Below are 26,405 nucleotides of genomic sequence, written 5' to 3'. Positions count from 1 at the left end.
CAAGTTCACTACAGATTCAATGAGACTGAGAAATGACAATGGAATGTTCTTGGGGTACAAGGGTTTACACCCAGCTTTATTCTCCTGGCAATAGGTCGAGCACTCGAATCATGTCTGCATCCAACAGCCTGCAGGTCTGCAGTCCTTCTCTGTCTATGCCTCAGTGCCTCTCTGCCCCTGCAGCCATCACAATCTTTGTCCCAAGAGCTCCCACTCCTCCAGCTTTTGCTCTCCTGCAGCTGAGCAGCAGCCCAGAGCACTGGATGGAGCTGTTTACACAGAATCAGTAACAATGTATTGCCCATACTTGTGTAGTGAGCAAGCCAACCAGGGTCAGGTGAGAATCCTGGCTACAGGAATGTTCATTTTCTCTAACAGTTCTTTAATGTCTACTTAAGTTTAAAATAATGTTGAAAAAACACATTAAGTATCAGAAATTCATTGCCTAGTTCCCAACTTATAAAATGGCATGAATTAGATCTACTTCATCAGGCACTTCGAAGGCTAAATGTGTATGCATGAAAAGGGACACAGAACACTCAATAGACACCAGTTTTTCTTATCCTTTAAACAGACAGAAATCCAACTCTAAAATATGGGCTTACTACCATGCTACTGAATTCCTAGAAATTTGGGAAAGAGAGCTCACAGTATCAATGTTCTCAAAGACCATCCCCCAGCCTATTAAGGTACAATTCTCTTAACTTTTCATACTATTATAGTTTCCATGATAAATTTTCACTTGACTTTAGTCATATAAAGACAGACCTAAAGTAAAGAGAAACATCTTGCCTGTTTCTGTGCTAATTACCAAAGTTTTCATTACCAAACTGGTCTTTAATAACAAATGAAGACAAGTTTTCAGCTTGTTTGGTTTGAGCTAATTACCAAGTCTTGCTTCATGTGGTTCTTGCTCAGAGGAAGGCAATAATCAGGACACAGAACATTAGTTTTTCCTTGGCAGACACTGCCACCCATGCCAGTTACTAATTGATAAGCCTGAGTTTGGTGGGGAAAGAGATTTTACCTCACTAGTTGAGCGCAGCCTCAGGACTTCGTAAAAGCAAGTTCTCGCTGTGACTTCTTACAGCAAGTCTGAGATTTAACCAAAATGCTAAAGACTGTCACTTACAGAAGCTATTAAAAGGTGAGCATGCTGGGAATATTCCATTTTGTTGCCTGTGCAAGTGATAGTGTTCTGAGTTGCCCACAGTTTACCAATGTTGATAATAAACATTTCACCTATGGGTAATTTGAAAAATTGACCAGAAAATGAAAAACTGATTAGAATGATACCAACTGTTTGCTAAACTTGCTCATATGGAAAGAAAGTTTGGCTGAATCTTTTTGAAATAATGAAAACATTCCAAACCTCCAAAATTGCTCTAGAAGCAACATATGTAAATGAAGGTGGAAGAGTCCTCCATGATAATTTACATTTTATACACTTTCACACAGAGGTCCGAAAGGACTCAAAAACATAAACTAGACGCAGGCTGGCCGTCCCCGGGCCGCCGCCGCCACCGTCACCTCAGCCCTAGCCGCCGCCAGCGCCTTGGTCCTCTGTGGCCCGCCATGGCCGAGGAACTCTCCACCGCCACGTCCTACACCAAAGATGACTTCTACTGTCCCGTCTGTCAGGAGGTGCTCAAGACTCCGGTGTGGACCGCGGCCTGTCAGCACATTTTCTGTAGAAAATGTTTCCTGACTACAAGGAGAGAAAGTGGAATACATTGTCCCCTCTGTTGTGGAAATGTGACTAGAAGAGAGAGAGCATATCCTGAACGGGCCTTAAACCTTGAGAATGTCATAAGGAAGTTTTCTGGGCACTGCAGGAGCTGTGTGAAACAGATTAAATTCTATTGCATGGGACCTCATTACAAATCTTGTAAGAAGTATCAAGATGAATATGGTGTTTCCTCTATCATTCCAAACTGTCAGATCTCTCAAGATTCCATAGAAACAGTAATAGGAGTGAAACATCCACATCTGATAACACAGAAACTTATCAAGAGAATACAAGTTCTTCTGGGCAGCCCACCTTTAAGTGCCCCTTGTGTCAAGAATCAAATTTCACCAGACAGCGTTTACTGGACCACTGTAACAGTGAACACCTATTTCAGATAGTTCCTGTGACATGTCCTATTTGTGTGTCTCTTCCTTGGGGAGATCCTAGTCAGATTACTAGAAATTTCGTTAGTCATCTAAATCAAAGACATCAGTTTGATTATGGAGAATTTGTGAATCTTCAGCTGGATGAGGAAACCCAGGATCAAACTGCTGTTGAAGAATCCTTTCAAGCAAACATCTGAAGACTGCAGAATTTTCTGCATCTTTGTACCTGCAAGTGCCATCTCTGGGGGAAGCTACCTGAAGTCACCTGAGTAACTTGATGTGTATATTAATAAAAGTAATTCAGTGTTCTGTTTTAGATTTTTGATTGAAAATTAAAGGTGGGCTATCTATAAATTTCATCCTTTTGGTAAGTTAAAAAATAAGCTAGGACTTTATCTGTAAAAGCATTAAAAGGATTATATTTCATTAATGTAATGGTGAAAAGGGACTTCCTGTTGTACTTTGTCTTTGTAACATTGTGTATTCTTTTGTGTTGCTGATGACCATGGTGCAGTTCTTCCTGTTGCAGTTACTGTGCAGGGAGGCTCCCAGGAGCAGATCTTCGTGGTGTGGGTGAAGTCTCACAGAGCTGAACCAGATGTCAGAGGTGCAGAATGGAAACTTGAAGGGCTAAAGGAAACAATGCAAAAGGAGGCTTTTTTAATACAGATTCTAGCTGTGGAATTCAACTATAAGAAAATCATATTTATATAATGTTCAGTATTTTTGAACACTAGTGAGATTTCTTTAATAATTATAACAATTATAACTAAGTAAAAGCTCGTTATAAAGATGTTTCCTTTTTTTCTCTTAGAAGGAAATATCAAGAGAAAAATGTATTTCTTTGGTGAGCAGTTGTTAATTTCAAATCTTGTTTGTTTAGCTGACTGATTCGTAAGCTTCAAGTATTGTCAGCTGAATTTCAGCTCTTTGGCCCCAGTATTTTCAATGACCAGTATTTCAGATTAGCTAAGATGAAGCTTTTATTAGGAACTTTCAGTTGGTAATACTATATTCTACATATATATTTAAAAGAGGTTTGGCTTCATCTCAGTTTAGAAATTTATGCAGCGCTAAAGATGTATATGTACATACACAGACACTTTAGTATGTGTGTGTACACACGTATGCATGCAGTTTGTCATATAATATACAGACTTCCTAGTGAGTGTTTAAAATGGATAAGCAATATGGGATTGAAGTATTTGTCTGATTTAATAAATTTTTGTATATCACCAGCCTTTTAAAAAGTAATATTTGAATGCTAAATGGTCTAGTTGGCTACTATCACACTTTAAAAATTGAGTTTACATGCACAATTAATCTATTTATATGGTGCTCATTTGTTATTCTCAGAGACAACACGTGACTGAAGCAGTGAAACAGATTCTACCAGCCATTCTGTTTCACCACTTTTTAGTGACAGCTGAGTTTGTTCTTAGTATTCATTAATGAGAATCATAAAATAACACGTACCAGAAGGACCAAACCACAGAACAGAAGGTGAAGAGTAGATTAGCATCATGACATTCCATACTAATGTACATTGTGCTTTCTTTAAAAAAAAACCTAAAGGAACATAAAAGAAAATCTCAGAAGTAGTTTGCTGCTAATATATATATATATTGTATAAAAAGTATATTTTGGTTTTGTTAAAATCCTTGTTGACTTTTCTACAGTGATCATTTTTTTAACTTGATTTAATAAAAATGTTAATTTTGGAAGTGGAGTTTTGTAAAAACCTTTTTCAGTCAAACAGTACTGACTTTATAGGTAGTACATACAGTGGGGAAATGACAGTCTCTTCAACAGATGGTGCTGGCAAAACTGGACAGCTACATGTAAGAGAATGAAACTGGACCATTGACTAACCCCATACACAAAAGTAAATTCGAAATGGATCAGGGTCCTGAATGTAAGTCATGAGACCATAAAACTCTTAGAAAAAAACATAAGCAAAAATTTCTTAGACAGAAACATGAGTGACCTCTTCTTGAACATATCTCCAACAAGAAGGAAAACAAAAGCAAAAATGAACAAGTGGGACTATATTAAGCTGAAAAGCTTCTGTACAGCAAAAGACACCATCAATAGAACAAAAAGGTACCCTACAGTATGGGAGAGTATATTTGTAAATGACAGATCCGATAAAGGCTTGACATCCAAAATATATAAAGAGCTCACCCACATCAACAAACAAAACACGAATAATCCAATTAAAAAATGGGCAGAGGAACTGAACAGTTCTCCAAAAAAGAAACTCAGATGGCCAACAGACACATGAAAAGATGCTCCACATCACTAAGTATCAGAGAAATGCAAATTAAAACCACAATGAGGTTTCACTTCACACCAGTAAGGATGGCTGCCATCCAAAACACAAACAACAACAAATGTTGGCGAGGCTGTGGAGAAAGGGGAACCCTCCTACACTCCTGGTGGGAATGTAAATTAGTTCAACCATTGTGGAAAGCAGTATGGAGGTTCCTCAAAAAGCTCAAAATAGACTTACCATTTGACCCAGGAATTCCACTCCTAGGAATTTACCCTAAGAATGCAGCACTCATGTTTGAAAAGACAGATGCACCCCTATGTTTATCGCAGCACTATTTACAATAGCCAAGAATTGGAAGCAACCTAAGTGTCCATCAGTAGATGAATGGATAAAGAAGATGTGGTACATATGCACAATGAAATATTATTCAGCCCTAAGAAGAAAACAGATCCTACCATTTGCAACAACCTGGATGGAGCTAGTGAAATGAGCCAAGTGGAGAAAGACAAATACCAAATGATTTCACTCATCTCTGGAGTATAAGAACAAAGGAAAAATTGAAGGAACAAAACAGCAGCAGAATCACAGAACCCAAGAATGGACTAACAGGTACCAAAGGGAAAGGGACTGGGGAGGATGGGTGGGTGGGGAGGATGGGTGGGTAGGGAGGCCTAAGAGGGGGAAGAATTAAGGAGGTATTATGATTAGCATGCATAATGGGGGGATGGGAGAAAGGGGAGGGCTGTACAACACAGATAAGACAAGTAGTGATTCTACAACATTTTGCTATGCTGATAGACAGTGACTATAATGGGGTTTGTGGCGGGGGGGGGACCTGGTATAGGGGAAAGCCTAGTAAACATAATATTCTTCATGTAATTGTAGATTAATGATAACAAAAAAAAAAAGAGAGAGAAAGAAAAGGAGGATTACTCCCTGATAGGATAAAACTAACTGCAAATCAACGATTAATGCATGATTTACATATCCTTAATTTTGATCATTTAAAGGGTGTCAGATGATCAGCTATGGAAGTACATTTTCCTGATAATATTCCTTTCTTTTAAAAAAAAAAGAAGCAGTTCCTGTGTGGTTATCTCCAATAAGTCCTTCACAATGGTAGAAAGGGCATATCAAAGTGTGGGCAAAGGGTTTGTTTGTGTTTATACAGAGGATCAAAGCCTAATTTTGCTACCCAGAAAACGAATTAAGATACGATATGAAGAAGAACTTCCAACATCAACATCCTCTGGAAGAGTCATTAAAGAAGATGATCATCAAAAAACTTCAACAAAGATCCTGGCACTGTTGCAGATGTAGCTGCATTCATCCCACCGGTTCCTGGACTTGCCATTGGAATGAAGAAGGAGATATCTAAGCTGGCCTGTGCATACAGTAAAACAACAAATTTGACAGGATCTATACTGTTGGTACTCAACCAAGAATTAGGAGGTGCAAGTTGCAGCGCTCCAAAATCGTGCGACTATAGACTATCTACTGTTAAAAGAACATATGGGATGTGAACAGTTCCCAGGAATGTGTTGTTTTAATTTGTCTGATTTTTCTCAAACTATTCAAATTTAGTTAGACAATATTCATTATATCATTGATAAGTTTTCACAAATGCCTAGGGTGCCTAACTGGTTTTCTTGGTTTCACTGGAGATGGCTGGCAATTGCAGGTCTGCTTTTGTTGTTATGTAGCTGTATTCCTATTGTTAATGTGCGTACGCAATTTAATTAGTAGTTTAAAACCTATACATGCTTATGTTACTCTACAAGAAGATATGTCAAAGAAATAATCAATCTTCCCATGTTTTCTTCCATCTGCTACTTCTATAGCTTTTCTTCTTCCTTCCTAATTACAACCCTTCAGTAGAATTTGTGCCTTATATCAAAATTACCGAGTATCATAATTCTTCCAAGTGGTAAAGATACCTCAAGACAAATGCTGGGCATAGAAGCCACAGGGCATAAATCTGCAAAGAAGTAAAAAGCTAACCTTTTCAAACAATATTGCTTCTCTCTCACTTACCAACTTTACATTTCCCTGTATTGCCCCAGAAGATGACTGGTTTGCCAGAGATGGGTAAGACTCCTCAAGGGAGGAACAACCTAAGACAGGCACAGTCGCAGGGGGGCCATCAGGTGAGAAATTGGGGAACAACAGTGGTGAAGCTTAGAACCTCATCCCCCCACCCCGTTTAGAGAGAAAGCTTCTGCACCCGTGGATGTTTTATTGCCCTTGTCTAGCTCGGATTAGCACATAGTCTACAGGCACACACATGATCATCTACAATTGCTCTCTTACAAAACTAAACTATGTTTTCTACCTTTATCTTGCATCTACCTACCACTTCAGCATTTTATTAAAAATAAAAAAAATAATAATAATAAAGGGAGAAATGTGGGATCCACATATAAATCAAGTATAAAAATCAAATCAATAATCATATCTGACTTGATTGTTTATAGTTCATGATGCGTGATCAAAACCGAAAGTTTCTGTGATGACTGCTCTTGCACTGTTCACCATGTAAGAACTTATTCACTATGTAAGAACTTGTTCACCATGTAAGAACTTGTTCGTTATGCTTCAGAAGATTGGAGACTGTTGAGAATTAGGCTTGGAGTTGATTAATGATTCTGCATTGAGTCCCCTATACAGAATTCTATTGTCGTTAACAACCATTTGATAAATAAATATAAGAGATGCCCTCTCAAAAATAAATAAATAAATAAAACCAATTAAAGACGTGAATACAATTCCACTCTATTTTCCTTATGGCAGGAGAATCTTCAATTATAAAGGAGATGTCTACACAAATAAGGTTAAATAGAATGTAGTCAGTAACATCAAAGTATGGGTTTATGAAGAACATTAATTAGAAAGAAGTACTGATAAGGTGGTTATTTGAACAGTACTACACCAATGAAGATTAAAATAAAAAGGAGGAATAAACTATATTGTTTATATCTCAAACTAACTTTTGTTAAAATTTGTAGATTTTTAATAAAGAATCTAAACAATTCAACAACTGACTAGTTAATTGATTTCATCAAGTTTTCACATCCAAAGAATGTAGTAGGTTACTGTAAGAAAACTTAATACATTATGTAGACCCCTAAATCCGTAACTTTTTTTGAATGGTGATAACATTTTATACCTTCACTTAGGAAGACTCCTTTTTTTCGTTTGTAAATGCCTATGTAATACAATCAAGTGAAAGAAAGGTCAGGTAAGGCTTGTCTTGATTTTCTAGAACTATTACAGTCTAGTGCAGAGAAAAAAAATAAACATACTCTGGACCACATATTCAAAGTTTAAAAACCCTGCTTCTGTTGCGGTCATACACCTCAGGTCAGGGCTTACATAAGAACATTGTTACAGCCACCAAATCCCATGCCTCTGGTCCCTTGAAAAGCAACAAAGTGGTAAACTTTGAGGATCAACAACTCTTCTTTCCTAAGCCTTCTCAATGACTGACATGCGGGAGGTAAGATGACTTTAGACGTGGGGTCCCATATCCCATTCCTACAAAACTGGAAGCTAAACCGTCTGCCTTCCCTTCAAACCCTCAGAAAAGAACAACTGTCTTTTATTTAAAAGTTACACAGCACCTCAACTGGTAGAGTCCCTGGAACTGCTGGTGTTTGAAGGCAGGTGCAGGAGGGAGAAGCTATTACTGAGAGAAGTGCTCAGGATCTGGGAATGCATGAGACGTCAGCCTATGTCCCAGCCTTGCTGTCTGGTAAGATTAAATGAATGCCTGTGAATCATGTGGAAAGTGGCTGAACCTCAGCAGCCTGCCAGTAACTAGGCCAGGAGGACTGACCACAGGACATGAAGATCCCATCAGCAAGAGACGTAGAGATGAACAGCCAACTCATGTACAAGGAAGGGAGCTCAAGAGGCTCAAGTCAGCCCCTTCTGTCTTACTCCAGAGGCGATCCAAGGAGAACCCTCCAAAGGGCCTTTGAAAGAATCCACAATATGCCCCAATAAGAGCAGCCATTTGTGTTAGTCACACAGAACCAGAGAACTGTCAGCTGCTGTCTGACTGAGAATATGTAACAATCAAAGTAAGAGAGGGCAATCACCTCGGCCAGAGTACCTACGAGGGAGCAGCATCTGCCACCCTCTCACTGCTGCCCACCCGGCCTTCAGAGGAGTCAGTGAGGAAGGCTCAGTGTGAGGGAACGAAAATACCTTCCCTCAGAGAACAAGCCACGGGAGCTTCTGATCTAACCCTCCTGGAGTGGGTGAGGGCATGGAGAAGCACTGAGGCTTAAGTTAAGATGAAAACATTAAACTGAATAGTACAAATACCACCATAAAGGCTAATTCCAATATATAAAAAGCTCTTAAGGGGGGACAAAAGAAAATATAAAAACTGAGAAACACAGGCCCTGAAGCTCTTGATAAGACACTCATAAAATTATAATTGAATTTGATTTCTCATCCATCACATTGACTGTAATATTCAAGCTAAACAATATATCATGAGCAAGGGTGCATAGGAAAAGGGGCACTCTAACACATTCCTGGCTCCAATGCAGAATCATAGTATCATTTTCTACAGACGAAAATTTGGCAGTATCCAAAATGTCTACCTTTGCATTTGCCCCCAACTCAGTCCACACTTCTAGGAAATAACCCTGCACCTCCACAAATATTAAACAACTTATACACTTGGGTTATTCAGTCTGTCATTATTTGTAATAGCAAAATATTGGAAGCAACACAAATATACATCCATATGAGACCAGTTAAATAAACTATATTCCATCTGCACAATCAAATACTGCTCAGCCATAAAAAAGGAATGTGGAGACAGAGATGGGACAAAATGGGAGGATGGGAAGGAAGAATGACTCTGAGGGAAGATTCTGGGATGCAGAGGCCAGAGAAAGTGGAATTAAAGCCACAGACTAAGCAGGCAGGGGGACCCTGTGGGCCCAGAGGACAGGGCATGAAGCCACACAGGATTATTCTCAGGCTCTGAAACCTAATAGAATTTGTCCTGCGGGGTTGTAAACTTGCTTTAGACTGTGAAAGCAAGTCCTTTGTTCCTTGCAATTTCTCCCTTTCAGAATAAGACTATCTATCCTAACCTTGTCCCATCCTTGCACTCTGAAAACAGATAACTAGTTTTCTAGTTTCACAGGACCACAGTTGCAGAGGAATTTGCCCCATGGACTGACTGGCTTAAACAACAAAAATTTATTTCCCACAGTCTGGAGGCTGAGATGTCCTGGGTCAAGGCACCAGCAGATCTGGTGTCTGGTGAGGGCCCTCTTCTGGGCTGCACACTGCCAGCTTCTCATTTTATCCTCATGTGGCAGAAGGGATGATGGAGCTCTAAGGGGTTACTGTTGTAAGGGCACTAATCCCATTCATGAGCATTCACTCTTATGATCTCATTATTTCCCCAATTCCCCCAACTCCTAATACCATCACACTGGGGGTTAGGATTTCAACACATGAACTTTGGGTGGACACAAACATTCAGTTCACTACAATGGACCGTACCCAGAGTCTCACCCATACCTGATTTAGGGTATTAAAACGATGAGATAAAGAACTTTTTGAGCTGATTAAGTATAGATGAGATTTCAGAGTTGATGCTAGAATGGATGAGACATTTGGGGATAGAAGACAAAGTGAAGGTATTTTTCAAATTATAGGACATGAATTTTGGTGGGCCACAGTACACTACTGTGGGTTGAATGGTGTCACTGAAAAAGTTATGTCCACCTGGAGCCTCAGAATGAAAACTTCTTTGGGAATAGGGTTGTGGAAAATATAATTAATTAATTTACGATGAGGCCATGATAGATCAGGGCAGGCTCCAAATCCAAGACAATTGGTTTCCTTATAAGAAGGCAGATACACCAGAAAGCCCTGTGAGGACAATGAAAGTGATTGGCATAATGCCAAGGCAAGGAAGGCCAAGGATTGCTAACCAAAAGCTAGGAAGCTGCAAAAAATGTTTTTCCTCTAGATCCTTCAAAGTGAGCAAGGCCTTTCTGATTCCCTGATTTCTGGCTTCTAGCCTGCAGAATGTATAGGGAAAAATACGTTTCTATTGTTAGAAAAAAGGATGAGGAATATCTGTATGAAAGAGTACGGCTCTATCTTTAAGTCAAAAATAGCAAGATGCAAAATAATATATACAGTAATTCCACCTTTGATATTAAAAAGAAATTACATACACATGGAAGACAAATAATAAATTTAAAAAAATGATTACATATAGAAAATCAGTAAAAATGAGATGGAAGGTACAGGGTTCGCCTGAGTGTGTCTGGATATATTTTTTCATATTACTTTGATATTTGAACCATGTAAATGTTTTAAATAGTCAATAAATAGAATTACATCAAATGAATAAAAACATACCAAAAATTGACTATAAACAGAAATAAGCAAATCTACTCTTTATCAAATTTATAACTGAACCATGCAAAACATAATTAATTCACATAACTTTGGGCATAGTATCTGACTATATATGCCCCCAAAATGGCCAAATTAGAAAACTTTAAAATGGACTGAATATTAAACAATATTATAGAATTATGTTTAACCTTCTGTATTTCCATTAAAATATTCCCAGTTTCCATAACACTTCTAAAAATTGTAAATACAAATCATTTTATTAGCATGATAATGGAATGTGGTACACTTATTCTTAACAGATGTGTTTTATATAGTTTTTGGAAAACAATGCCACACTTCCTACAAGTTATTTTTAAGTAGCCAAAAATATATACATAAATGTCTATATAAAAACATAGAAACAGGGAATTGCGCACATTTATTATATGATATGTATACATGATGAATAAAGATAAAAGATGCATAGTAGTAACTCTATTCTTTATACTTTCTATGAATTTGATAGAGAATTGGGTAAAAACAGGATAATCTTTATAACCTGGAAAGAGACTATTTAACAAAACAAAGTTACTGAAAAATTCTGGAATCAGGCAGAGATTTATATGGGGAAAAAAAAATTCTATCAACTGGGCAGTTAGTGGAAAAATTAACTAATTTGTACCTTCAAAGAGGGAGGCTGCTCACCATATTCATTACATGTGGAATAACAACCCTTTAAGGGCCTTTTGGCATCAATTGAAAACTTTTCCTGACTCATTCCTGTGTCCCTGGGACTGAAGGATGTATATGTAAGAGCAAAGGCACAGTCTGGGAATCCTCAAATTAGGCCACATGAAAACAATACCATTTCTCTGTCATATTTACTTCAAATGCACCCAAATTATTAAGTAAGTTTCCTAAACTTTTAAGACATAGGGTATCTGTAGTTTCTTGTAAAAGATGACATTCTTGATGTGGAATCCTTCATTTACCTCTTATGGCTTGCCAGACACCATTAAATAAATGGGAAAAGGTAAAAAACACTACCTAGAAAAAATTATTTCATAAAACTGATTGTCATCAGCTAGAAAAGAAGGTAGAATTTAGTGACTTCAAACTAAATAATGAGGATATACAAAAATGAGTGGAACTCTGAGGCATTCCACAACACTGGTAAAAAAGAAGAACTACTAAAGAGAATATACTGCTGCATGCCTGCATAAATAGATAAAAATGATTCTTGAGACTTCAAGTCATCATTGGAAGATTTTAGAATGTTAAAGAAGAACAAACTTCTTAGATTTAAAAACAGAATTTGTACATTTGTACTTTTAGAGCATACATAAAGCACATATACATTACAGGAATTCTATGAGTTATTAATAAGTATCCTGATACAAGGAGGTGATAATTCTAATTGATCTCAAGGAGGATAACAATCCTGAGTCACAGTAACACAGAAATGATCAGCAGAAACTAAATAATTCAATAGGCCAAAAAGTCACCCTAGACCAGAACAGATGAAATTCTCAAATTCTGCAAGCTAAGAATTTTCATAAATCCTGAGAAGTGACAGTGAGATATATTTTCTGACCCGACTTTGTTAACGTCTAAATCTCTCTATATCTACATAGCTAGCTAGTTAGCTATGTTTTGTTTTAAATATGCTTCATGTAACCGTATAGTTAATATAAATAGGTATCTCACTTCATCACATTTGTTTAATCATTTTGGAACACATATTAGCAATTTCCACTTGAATATCAATTTATTGTGCTAAGAATCCTGGAAGAGACAACTACCCGAATCATTATGTTCCTATTCTGCCTCCACCCTGCCCAATGCCCCTGCCCCAACCGAGTGATGGCTCTACACCCCAGGTGGACGGTTTGTCCACACTGAGAGAATACAAATGAGTTTTCTGTATCTAAATACTGAACCCATATCTACACCCAGTTAAAGTAGAGTTAACAGGGGCCAGATTTCCCAAACCACCTAAAACACTAGAAGTATGGAAAAAATATTCTTAAAAAAGTTTTCAAGACATTGGATATCAGGCAATGAGAGACAATGATTCCTGGCCGATGGGAAACACATGAAGTGAACCCTACACTCACTTCTTCATACTGCCTGTTGAGTTTCTAGGCTGCAGCATGGCGGGGAGGAGCCCAGGCAGAGCACCCTCAAGCTCGCCAAGCTGAGGACACTTAGAACTGGTTCTCTAGGAAAGGGAAGGCAGCTGGAGTTTGCAATGAGAAAGCTGCACAAAGATGGATCTGCAAAAGTCTGTAGCTTAGTGCCACTCAACACAGGTGAGCTTCTTGGACTTATGAGTTTGGGATCTGATAGTACCTATCAACAGTTAATTAAAGCCAGAGGAACTACCAAAGCTAGAGAAACACCTGAAAGAATTTACAGGAGTAATACCCATGATTCACAAACCCATCAGCCAGAGTTGAAAACCTCATCATTCATGGGGCATCAAAGTTCACAGAGAACTCAGAATGGCTTTGCCTTAATAGTGGGGAATATGAACCCCAGCCAACAGATTATCAGGTCTTGCCCAGCCAAGTTTAAAACCAAGGCCTAGAAAGATCAAACTGTTTTTAAGTAACTAAAATATCTTCTAGTAAAAAGCTCAGCAATACTCACAGGACTGGAAAATTATCCAGCCAACAAACAAGGTAAAATTCACAATGAATAGCTGTAATACCTCATTAAGATTTTCTATTCAAAGGAGCAGAAAACTATGATGCATAATGAGGAGAAAAGTCAATCAACTGAAACTGATCCAGAAATAACACAACTAACGGTATTAGTCCCCAAGATTCAAAAGTTAATATATGTGTATTTCATGTGTTTAAGTAACTTGAGAAAAGACTGAGAATGTTAAGTATAGATATGGAAGATTTTATATATCCCCAATTTAAATTCTAGAAATAAAAACTAAAATATTAGAGATGAAAATACTGAGGATAGGATTAAGGGCATATTATAGATAGTGGAATACAAGATGAAAGAACTTAAACACCTAACAATGCAAACTGTTCAATAAGAACACAAAGAAAAAAACTGGGGGGATAAACTGCATGAGCTGGGAGTCAGATTAGTGTCCTAATATTGGTGTACTTAGTTCCCAAAAGGAGGAGAGGATATCTATTTGAAGAAAAAGTAGGTAAATTTTCCAAATTTATTTAAAACTACAAACTCCCAAATCCAAGAAGCTCTACAAACCTCAAGCATAAGAAACATGAAGAAAACTACACCACAATAAATTATAATCAGATTAAAGCCAGTGATAAAAAAACAAAATAACCTAAGAACAATCAGATGGAAAAAAACACAGCACGTATAGAGAAACAAAGATTTGAATGAAAGGAGATTTAGGATTAGAAATAATCCAAACCAGAAGACAGGAAAGTGACATTTTAAAAGTACTAGAGAAAAAGGAAAACTGTCAACCTAGATTAAACGCACAGGAAAATATCTTTCAACAAAGATAAAATGAACACTTTTTCAGATACATTAAAGCTATTAGAATTTATGAACAGCAGATCCATAAGAAGGAAATACCAAAATGAAATGTATATCCACGTGAAAGAATGAAGAGCACAAGAAATGGCCTAACTACATGGATAATGTACTTTTTCAATTTTAGTCTCTTGAAATATAACTGTAGTTATAAAATAACATTATACTCTTTTATTATACATGTAAAAATAAAATGTGTAACAGTAACAGTCCAAAGACTGGGAAGGGAAAAATGCAACTATACTATAGTAAGTAAGTACCTTAACACTATGCATGAAGTGGTACACTATCAACTGGAGGCTTACGGGTAAATTCAAGATGAGTACTATAAAAGCTAAAGCAATGTTTAACATGTAAGCTAATAAAGATCAGAGAGGAGATGAATGAAATCCTAAGGAATAGTAAACTGATGCAAAAGAAAAGCAGAAAAAATAGGAAAAGTTAAAGAACAGAAAATGTGAGAAGTGGAAAACAAATAGCAATGGTGTAAATTTAAGCCAAACCATATCAATAAATGCATTAAATATTAATAGCTTATTCTATAATGCAGCTGGGCTTCATTCCTTCAGTTGAAGGCCTGCATAAACAAAAAGGCTGTCCCTTTCCAAGAAAACCAGAATTCTTCCTTCCTGACCACCTTTGAACTGTGACATGGGATTTCTCCTACCTCCAGACTGGCACTGAAACACAGGCTCTTTCTGGATACACACGCCACTCTGAAGATCTTGCATCTTGCCAGCCTCCATAATCATGTGAGTCAATTTCTTATAATAAATCCATGTATCAGAAATATTTGTTACCAATACTACATATTTTTTAAAATTCACAGCATACATATGTTATTTATTGGCCCTGTTTCTCTGGAAAACCCCTGAAGAACCCTGACTTAATTACGTGCTATCAGTACTCAAAATACAGTAGTTTAGTACATTAACCACAAAGTAGATTACTGCACAGTGTAAAATATTCCATTTTGTAACAATAAAGTGGGTCAGTCTGTTTAAGAGGCATAATAATCTTAAATATTGATGCTTCTCATACAGAGTTTCCATATATACAAAGAAAAAAATTGATCGAAGTGCAAAGAGGAGTAAATTCACACTTGAAGTCTAGATTCAATACCATTCTATCAATAATTAACAGAATAAGAAGCACTCACCCATACCCTCGGGACTGGCTGCTCCTCCCGGCAGCATCCAGGTGTCCGGAATTAGTCCCAGGAGACCATCGCCGCCAGCAACTCAGTCTTTTCCCTGAAGAACTGCCCCGGGACCCTGTTACCGCTTTCTGACCTGGGCAGCCTGCCGGCACCCCGCGGAGGAGGAGCCCCTCCCCCAGGAGAGGCTCTTTGGACCACCACGGCCGACGCCCACCGGGCCTGGCACAGGCCTGGTCGGGGAATGTGTGTTGTTTCCCAGTAAGGCAAACAAGGTGAGATGAGCTCTGTGTCTTAGGGCCTGTGGGGGAGAGGGAGCGGCGGTCCAGGCCCAGGGACAGAGCGTCTGGCTGGGATGTGCTGAGCGCCCGGGTGGCCCAGAGGGCAGAGGGGTCAGGCCGGAGGTGGCGACCCCCCCCACGCCCCCCCCATCACTTCCGGGAGGAAGCTGGTTCTCGCGGAATCTCTGGAAGTCCTACGGGGGTCTGAGGAGTAAGCAAAGTAGCACACAGGGCTTGAAATTAAACCATCCATCAACTTGACCTTAACGTTTGTAGAACAACTCCAAATAAGAGAGGTTTTTTTGTTTCCAAGGAAAACAGAACATATACCCAGATACAGCATACACTGGTCATTAAATGAATCTCAATAAATCTTTAAGGGTGGTTTTCTGACCAAAATGAAAAATTAGAAATAAATAACAGATGTATTTGGGAAACTCCTAAATATTTGGAAACTGAATACGCACTTCAAAATATCGCATGGGCCAAAGAATAAATCTAACAGGGAATAAGAAATCATATAAACGGAATGAAAAGACATCAAAATTTGTAGAACGCAACATATGCAGTGATTAGAGGAAAACTTATAGCATGAGATGCCTACATTAGAAGAGAAAAAAGGTTCCAAATCAATTACCTCATACACATGTGAATAAAGTGAAGGTTCCTGTGGCCAGGATTCTCACCTGGCCCTGGTCAGCTAGCCCACTACACACGTGTGGGCAGTACATTATTATTGACTCTATATAAAGAGACCAGCCCAGGGCTCTGGGCGACGTGGTGGCATTGCTGCAAGGCTGCAGGGGAGCAGAGATGAGACTGGAGTGGTGGCAGGGCCGAGGACAGAGACTGAGACGGCTGCGCTAGTAGAGAGGTCCAGAGGTAGAGACTAGCTTAGCCACATGCAGACTCGCTCTGAGTGGACAGGATTCTAGTAACTGACTGGCCACAGTGGGGATAAAGCTGGGTTATAAGGCTTTCACCCCATGAACGTTCTACCGTCATTTCTTTGGTCTCATTGAATCCACAGTGAACTTGCCCAGGGCTGAAACCCATTGGCAAGACAACACCTTAAATTGAAAAAAGAAGAGAGCATAAGTCTGAAGTAAGCAGAAGAGAGGAAATAACAAAGGTCACAGTGGAAATCAATGAAAAAACAAAAACAGGAGAGTAAGTTATAAAGCCAAATCTGATTCTTTGAGAAAATAAAATTGATGAACAATAACTAAACTTAAAAGGAAAAATAAAGTTACCAGTATCAGGAATTAGAGCAGTTACATCATTATAGATGCTACAAATGTTAAAAAAGGTAATAAAGAACATTATAAGCTACTTTATGCCAATACGGTTGACAACATATGAAATGGACAGATTTCCTGAAAGACAAAATAACATTGCTTACTTACAAAGAAATAGTTGAATAGACTAAATCTATTAAAGAAATCAAATTTGATTTGTAATTTGAAATCCCATTAATAGCAAACTTAATTCACAGATGACATGATTGTCTATGTAGAAAATCTGATACAATCTTCAAAATTATGACTAAAACAATAAATGAGTCCAGACAGTTCCAGAATACTAGATCAGTATATAGAAACAAATTTTATTTCTATATACTAGTAATGACCATTTAGAACTTTTAATTAGTATTTACAGTAACATCAAGAAATATGAATTTTTTATGGGCATATCTAGCTAAATGTGCAGGAATGTTACCTGAACACAATGATGACAAATAAAAGAAGACCTAAGTAAGTGAAATATATACATGTTCACGGATTAGAAGACAATATGGTTAAAATGTCAGTCCTTCAAGGTAAGTTCTGTGGCTAAAGAAGTGGACTGCTGATAACTTCATGAATATTTGGAAAACAATAGAGGCAGTAATTCAAGCCTAGAAAAATTACTATTAAATATAGACATCAAAAATTAAATCGAAACTTGTTTTCAGACTTCACAAATTTTACAAATGTAGCCATCAACATCTTTTTCAAACAATGTTCCTTGTATATGTCTAATGTGACTAGGTCCAGCCAGCTCTGTATTTGCAGCTTATACCACACTACAGTGAACTTCTCATATGCAAACATTGTCTTCAGCTACCAGTCCTAACCCACAGGGAATCCCACAATCTTACTTGCTCATCTCTGCAGCTTCCAACTTTATGATTTTTCTTCTCATTTACGGCCTTGCTTCTGCCTTCAGCCTAGTTTCAATGTGCTCTTGTGCTTTCTTTTCCATGGCATCTAGAACTTGAATTATTTTTTCTGTAGCTATATGGTCTCTGGCAGCCCTGGGTGAAGACCTACATATTAGAGCTCTTAAGAACCCCTACCTCTCATTGCACCTCTACATGGACATTGTCCTCTCCTAATACAGGCTGGGTCCCTTCATATGAGTTTCTAGAATACATGTTTCATGAATAAAGACTAAGTTCCCAAAATTGTAAAAGTATAAAAAGTTCCAGACTTTGGAAGATCTAGTCAGTATCTATCTATCTATATCATCTGCTAACCATAAAATCAATGTATGAACTCCACAAAATAATTATACATAAAATTATTTATTTAAAATTATATTTCTTTAAATAAAATTTCATTAAACACATACAAAGACACACACATACATCTCAACGTGATCATGAGTACTTAAATATATTGATCAGGTATGCACAAATAAGTAAAACACCTATGTCTCGGTAATTATAAAAGGTATACACTTAAAGTATAAATCTAAATAATGATATTATTGATTTCTCTTACTTGAAGTTATTAGAACAATACAGGTTTCTTTTTTTCTATGAAAGAATTAAATTTATTTTGAAATTGATACTATAAGGAATGACAGGATTCAAACAGTATTTTGAATACCCTGGTTTGTATCCTGAGCTCCCTAGTTAAAAATAGCAAAACAAATATCCACTAGAGAAAATTCCCTTCATTTTTTTGAAACCCTTCTATTATATATGTTGCTTTACAGTATTAACTTAACAACCACAATTCAAGATGACATTTGTAGGAAATGAAAGTGTATGTTGAGCAAAGTTATCCAGATTAGAGTTTGGGCAAGTATGTGGAAAAATAAGGTGGAATATTTGGTGTGATCTCAAAATGATTCCATGGAAAAGAGAATAAATTTGAAACAAAATCAGGAGGTCTGCACAGGCTCAGAGAAACTGATTTCTGTGGCCAAGGGTCCAGATGGATCCTAAAGTGAAACATGCTTATTCTGAGCTGTTAAGGCCAGCAGCCAGACCTCTGAAAATTCAGATACTCAGTCATTTGTTGGGAACCTCAGGCATGGACTTGTGGTTAGAGAGACAAACAGGGAAACACACATTTCCAATACTATCTCACAGTTACTAAGCAGCAGCTCTGGAATCTCTTGATTGCCTCTTAACTGAGTGAAACCTAAAGTACTCATACCAAAAGACCACAGTGCAAAATAGGCAAGCCACCTATCATCCTTCTCTTCTCTCACTTATTTCTTTTTGTTTTGTTTTGGTATCATTAATCTACAATTACATGAGGAACATTATGTTTACTAGACTCCCTCCATCACCAAGGCCTCAACACATACCCCATTACTGTCACTGTCCATCAGTGTAGTAAGATGCTATAGTATCACTACTTGCTTCTCTGTGTTGTATAGTCCTCCCCATGCCCCCCCCCGACATTATGTCTGCTAATAGTAATGCCCCCTCTCTTTTTTTTCCCCTTCTCCCTACCTTCCCACCCATCCTCCCCAGTCCCTTTCCCTTTGGTAACTGTTATTCATTCTTGGGTTCTGTGAGTCTGCTGCCGTTTTGTTCCTTCAGTTTTTTCTTTGTTCTTATACTCCACAGATGAGTGAAATCATTTGATGCTTGTCTTTTTCTGCCTGGCTTATTTCACTGAGCATAATACCCTCTAGTTCCATCCATGCTGTTGCTCTCACTTGTTTCTTATCACCCCAAATAAAATGTGAAATGTTGCCACATTTTAAACTAATAAACAAGTCACATTATTATAGATAGCAAAAAGGAGAATTTATACATACAGATTGTAAGGAAAATGAAAGTTCCTATGGCCAGAATTCTCCCCGACCCTGGTGGGCTTGCTCACGGCACATGTATGAGCAATACATTGTTACTGATGCTATATAAAGAGCTCCACCTAGTGCTCTGGGCTGCACGGCTGGAGTGGTGCCCCCACTGAGAAGAGAGACTGTGATGGCCACAGGGGCAGAGGTGCAAAGGTGGAGACCAGCTTGCTGCATGCAGACTTGCCCTGAGGTGTACCGGACTCTAGCGCTTGACCTGCCACCAAGAGAATAAAGCAGGATATAGCCTTTCACCCCCAGAACGTTCCATTGTCATTCTCTGGTCTTGCTGAATCAAGAGTGAACTTGCCCAGGGCTGAAACCCACTGGCAAGATACAGAGATATTCATATTTATATATAAAAGTTGAATATATATATATGTATGTATTCCATGTCATGAGGAAGCTCACTCCTTCACTGAGTCCCCTCCATCAAGAAATGGTCTTTTTTTGAACACCATAGGGGATGTCACAGGCTGGAATGGGGCCTGAGGATGTAGTTTTATTTTTTTAGACTTAAATCTGAATTTTTTGAAAAAACTAAAAGGTACTTAGGTGCCACCTTCTCTAGTGATTTGGCTCAGCCAAAACATTCACTTTAGAAAATAAAATGGCGAAGCATACCCAAAGAAGCACTCAGATGGCTGGTTTGGCTTTAAAAACTCCCTTGTGTGTCCAATACTCGGTAGCCTATTGTCTTCCCTAAGGGTTTCAGCCCTGGGAAAGTTCACTATGGATTCAGTGAGAGTGAGGAATGACAATGGAACATTCTTGGGGTGAAAGGCTTTATACCCAGCTTGTTCTCCCAGCAATAGGTTGAGCACTAGAATTACCTCTGCATCCAACAGTTTGCAGGTCTGTAACCCTCCTTCCTCTCTGCCTCAGCCCAGAGCACTGGGCAGAGCTCTTTATATAATGACTCAGTCAATAATAGCTCATTGCCTACAGGTGTGGAAGCAGTAGCCTAGCAGTAGGCCAGTTACATCATCAAGTAGTTTAGGGTCAGTGAGGATCCTGGCCATAGAACTTCCATTTTCTCCACACCTATCCACAAACAGAATTCACATTTGAGGGCTGCAGGACATACTTCGAATCCAGCAGAATCCCAAGTCATGCAGGAATCATACTGGATTTTAAGGTCTCTCCAGCATCATTAAGTTAAGCCATAAATGAAGGTTTGATACAACAGTGTACAATGGAGTACAAAGGGAAGGAAAATTCTATCCATTTGAAAGATTATAAAAGACATGTATCAGAACAGACCAACAGGTGTAGGTAAGATTTTAGCAGGCCAACCAGGATGTTATAGTATGCTTTTCAGAGGAACAGCAGAAGCAAAGAGGCTTAGATTTGTATTTAGGAAGTAGCTGTTCAGATGCAGGGAAGTAGTAACATCCCTCCGAATGTATGAGAAGTGCATGTCAATATTCTACACAGATGGATCTAATAACTGTGCTCTAATTTCCCTGGTAAGATTATAGGGATAATAGTATTAACATCACCACCACTTTACAGATTAAGACATTAAGGCACAAATTGCTCTCACAACAGAGAGCACAACTAACACATCTTTGAACTGATGTCCAGTGACTGTCAAGTCCCTATTATTAACCACTATGCCATAGTAACTACTGAGGAAAGGAAGGCCTTAAACCAGCTTAAACCAGCTAAGTAAATAAAGACTGTATTGTGAGGTCCTGGCCTGACTCCTGGGCTTAAGAATTTGTACAGGCATTTCTCCTGCTGTGTGAGTTTTTGTCATATGAATTGGAAAGAACATGATTGAATAATTGAGCAAAACTGGTGCTACTCCAGCAGCTGTTGATTATAATGTTACTGTGATTGGGAAGAGGTACTTTGCTCAGTGGGAACATGCTATTGAGTAAACACTGTAGGAACTCACACCTGCTTGGTGCACAGTAAATAGATGCTCAGCTGGCACTCTTCTGTTTCCTGCTGGAGGTTGTGAACAGTGCTAGCACTCATTTTGATTGTACAATTTTACTGATTCTTGTCTGATCTCATATGCTCTTCAGAATCTTCCCAGGGAAGTTTTGGTTTCTTTTCATAGAGTTTTGATCCACCAGTTTATTACTTTTAGTTTTCACAAAATATTACCATGGCCACTTTAAAGACCTTCAATATTGAAATTCATAAAAATTACATAATTTGGTTATTGTTGGTTTGGTATTATTTACTCCCTCCTTCATTACTCCCTGCGGATAAAGTGAAGGTTCCTGTGGCCAGGATTCTCACCTGGCCCTGGTCGGCTTGCTCACTACACACATGTGGGCAATACATTGTTATTGACTCTATATAAAGAGCTCTGCCCAGTGCTCAAGGCGACACAGTGGCATGGCTGCAGGAGAGCAGAGGCTGGAGTGGTGGCAGTGCCGAGGACAGAGACTGAGACAGCTGCACGGGTGGAGAGGCCGAGAGGCAGACACCGGCTTGCTGCACGCAGATTCACTCTCAGTGGATGGGATTCTGGTGATTGGCCTGCCACCATGGGGATAAAGTTGGGTATAAACCCTTTCACCACAAGAACGTTCCACTGTCATTTCCTTGGTCTCATTGATCCATAGTGAACTTGTCTGGGGCTGAAACCCATTGGCAAGATACTCCCTCCCTCACTTGCCCCCATCCCCCACACACCAATTTAACAAATGATTTTATGATACAATTTTGAAACGAGAATTTCTTAGTAATATGACTCTTATGTAGTAGCAAAAGATTTTTAATTTAAAACTCAGTATGCAGTGTGAAGTATGGTTTCTGAGCAGATTAAGTTTTATATTAGGAACCATGGGTTTAGAAAGACTAAACATACAGTGTAGATGCTTTGCAGTAAAAGGAGACAAGAAATGGAGGAAAATACGATGAATGAAAGATGCCTGCATTTGGACTCTTTATGTCTGGGAGAATAGCAGTGACACTAATAACCCCAATCATTAAGACATAAGGACAAATGTGATAAAATAACATCTGAACTGACTGTATTTTAGAAGTATGCATGATTCTGTCATGAAATTTTGATGTCAGTAACAAATTCAAGTGTCGCATTGTTTCCCCAAAAGTACACAATCCAGCCAGATTACTTATAAGAAACAATTACAATCAGTTTCTTAATAATTTATATTTTTCCAGGTGCATCCTGTCTCTCCATGTTTTCAAAGAGGTTGAACCTAATGGTATGAATAGACAATTATGTGCAATGCCTTTTATAAAGTGCTTCATGTTTAAACTAACACACTGAGATGTTACCATGGAATTTAACTCCTAGTAATAGAGTATACATGCAGTATTAAAATTGCACTTAAAACCCATCTATTTATTAGATGTCTTATTTCTTCTACTGGTATGTTTCCAAAATATATTTTCAATAATCAAGATTAGAATTAATTCAACAGTTGGAGGTCAAATATTAATCATAAAGTGTTTTCTCACAAGCATAGGACTTTAAAAATTAAATTAATTAAGTAGTTAGATCAAAGGTAAAATCTTAAATTATCCAAAGGGGGCCTTTGCCATGCAATCTAATTATTAACCTATTTTCTAATGTAAAAAAAGCATACTTAGTTATGTACAAATGTGCTTTTAAAAGTTTTTCAGTGGAATTGATAAATTAAGGATTAGCCTCAACTCACCTTCCTTAGATCAACCAGTGTCTAGAAATCCTCCAAATGCAATAATTAATTGGAATGTATCTGAACAACCTGACATTATCTCTTGACAAATTCTTTTGTTCTCTTCTGAGTTAGTATGATTTATGCAAGTGTGTGTCTATAGCAGACATTTCCTGTGAGATGAGAACACATTGCAGCATTAATGCATTGCCCAAGTTTCTTTGGAATGCTGCACCTTAGTTTTTAAATCTTAACAAAATTATTGCATTTGGTAAGGTTTATTTTATTGTTTTCCAATAGAGAGTACTCTGATGTCAACTGAAAGTATTGAATAAAATTTTAATAAACAATCTGTATGGATATGTAGGTAGAATTTCCATGTGAGCAAAAAAATTCATTGAATAATCGACAGCTCAACACTTTCATGATCACTGAGGTTTTTTAAAATTTTCGTAACTCTTTCCATTATATCCAAAATTCTATTTCTGTTGAGAATATATATCCAGTTGTTTAACCATTTTATTGATTTCTTCTTCCAGCTGCCATAAATATACTGTTTTATTCCATAGTTTCATTTAGGTTCACAGGAAGTCTATAGGATTATGGTAATACCACATACTTCACATTCAATAAGGGTGTGGGAAAGGGGACAGCGTACTTGGAAATACCATACCGAAAGATAGTCCAAGGATGACCTTTAGCTAGAAAATATGATGCTGCCATAATAAGTAATTAGAGTAGCCCTGGGGATTTGCCCACTGTAGAAACACAGAGCTAATCTGATAAAGGGCTATTTGAAGCAAATTGACTCTTAAGTTTTTGCTCCCTGTGGGACATTGCAGGCTGGTCTGGTTCTCTTGGCTGCCACTGAGCCTCCTTTTGGAAACAATACCTGAAAAATAACTAATTACCTGTCTGTTATGTCCCTTTTCCTTAAACAGAACTTAACCTCCCATGACAATGGTTTTCTACTTTAGATGCATATTAAATGCCAAGGGAGTTTTTAAAACATATCTTGGGGTTGGAGTTATCCAAACCCATTAAATCAAAATCTCAGGATGGGAGGTGGAGCAGAATTTGGTATTTTGTAAGAGCTCTTTATGGTGGAGAACCACTGCCCTAAGACAGGAGATCACAGGTGTCCTCTTCTCCTGGTCTTAGTCACCTCACGAAATTGCATCCCTGCTCCAGTGGGATGCCCAGGGCCGACTCAAATCACAAGTTGTCTGAAGTTCACATTTCAAGCTCCACCCCAATCTTGGCTTGCTGTCCCCAAGATACTGAGGTTGATGGTAGCATTTTGATAACATGCTTGTTAAAATTAAGGATGAAGAATTTAGGGGAAGAATTACAACATAGTTACAGCATAAGAGTACTAAAGGTCATTTTGAAACAAAGAAACCAACCAAATACTGAAGAGTTCATACATAATGTTCAATAAAGCAGAAATAAGTCTTACTAAGGCAGACTGTATAGAGTATAGAAGCCAAAATCTTTACTCAGTTGTGAGTAAGGCTCTCTCTGATCCAGACATCCATCTCAGACAATCCCTAAAGAGGTTTTTAAATGCAAATATTTATAGAGACATACACTGACAACAACTGAATGTGTTCAGTGGAATGAGAATAATAGAGTCTGCTTCAAATAAGCATACACACAAACTACATGTGCAATACAATTTTGCTATTAACTATTGGTTTCTTCTCTCTAAATAACTGGAACCCCTAAAACTCATGAAAGAAAGTAGTTGCATCTTAGGGCCAACTATCAGAGTAGAAGTGGCAACATTTGGTATGTAACTGAGAAGGATTATAGAGGCATGCTGGACTCCAAAGGTAAACAAATGCCTGGTTCAATCAGCAGTGTTTGTTATGGGTAGAGGAGAGTGTCTGTGGGCACACAGGCAATGTGCTTGCTAAGGCTGTCTTAGCCTTGTATGGATAATTTACACCCATGCTCCTGACTTTGTCCTTCTGGACGGTCCTCCCTGTTCTTTTTTATCTAGTTCTACTTAATTTACTAATCTTTATTCTGTATTCAAGAGTTCTAACACTTTACACTAGGAGCAGGCATTTCTTCATATTTCATCTTTCATACTAATTGCAAAAAATTCCTTAGTTTCTCTTTATCGGTAAGAGTTTAGACTTTGAGTCCCTAGTGACTGGTTTCTTTGTTGAGAGGGGGAAGGGACCTGTAGGAGGTTCAGTTCTAAGGACTTATGATCTTAATTTTAAAAACCTGAAGAGTTTTTTTCTAATATACTATGGAAAACGGCTGTCACCAGTAACATATTTTCAAGAAACAGCCTTGGTCTTCTTTTGCGCAAAGTGCTGTCTCTCTGTACTCGGAGCTGACCTGCTGTGGTGGGAAGGCATTTCTGTTCTGCTCTGTGTCTCAATAAGAAAAGCAATCATCAATTCAAGGCTAAGTGAAAACACACCTCCACCAGAAGCCATGAACCCCGTGCAGCTTTATGGCTGATGCAAACAAGAAATCTACTTTCAATGCTTTCACACTCACTTTTATTTAGACTGTACTAAAATTACTGTGAAAATTATGCTGTAATTCCTCCAGCATGTTTTTCAGCTATTTCATAAGTCACTTCATATGAGTTAGTTTCATACAACAAAATTTCTTATCAGCATTAGCACTATTTCTTAGCCTCACCATAAAATATATGAGATAGGAAAGTTAATTGAAAATAGAATAGAATGGCTGAATTTCAGCATAATACCTATAAATTTAACACAGAACCTAAAAGACAAACCAGATTATACTACTTTGTATCTAAACATCTTGCATCTTGTTTCCAATAGGATTTTTTTGTTTAACACTATTACAATCATCCAAACATACTATCCAAGTAAAGAATTTTAAGTCTTCCATATTCTGGATCAAATTTAGGAGTTTAAAATAAATTTCTAATGTAGAATGAACTCTGTCTTGATTAGTTATGA

At 38.0% G+C, this 26,405-nt stretch overlaps 1 protein-coding gene and 1 pseudogene across 4 annotated transcripts in view; one reads left to right on the top strand and one right to left on the bottom strand.

Moving 5' to 3' along the window:
- Positions 1 to 1,289: 1,289 nt before the first annotated feature.
- Positions 1,290 to 2,431, top strand: LOC140845926 (E3 ubiquitin-protein ligase RNF138 pseudogene; annotated as a pseudogene).
- Positions 2,432 to 2,516: 85 nt separating this feature from the next.
- LOC118972705 (putative histone-lysine N-methyltransferase PRDM6) overlaps positions 2,517 to 26,405 on the bottom strand; it is a 359,903-nt gene continuing 336,014 nt past the window's right edge. For all 4 annotated transcript variants that reach the window (XM_073221129.1, XM_073221131.1, XM_073221130.1 and 1 more), the window contains one exon: positions 2,517 to 2,745. In XM_073221129.1, coding sequence (XP_073077230.1) covers positions 2,542 to 2,745 — 204 coding nt within the window. In that variant the 3' untranslated portion in view covers positions 2,517 to 2,541. The remainder of the gene's footprint in view (positions 2,746 to 26,405) is intronic.

The sequence above is a fragment of the Manis javanica genome, chromosome 14, assembly GCF_040802235.1.
Source record: "Manis javanica isolate MJ-LG chromosome 14, MJ_LKY, whole genome shotgun sequence".
NCBI classification, from domain to species: domain Eukaryota; kingdom Metazoa; phylum Chordata; class Mammalia; order Pholidota; family Manidae; genus Manis; species Manis javanica.
This window is presented reverse-complemented; position numbering and strand designations above follow the sequence as displayed.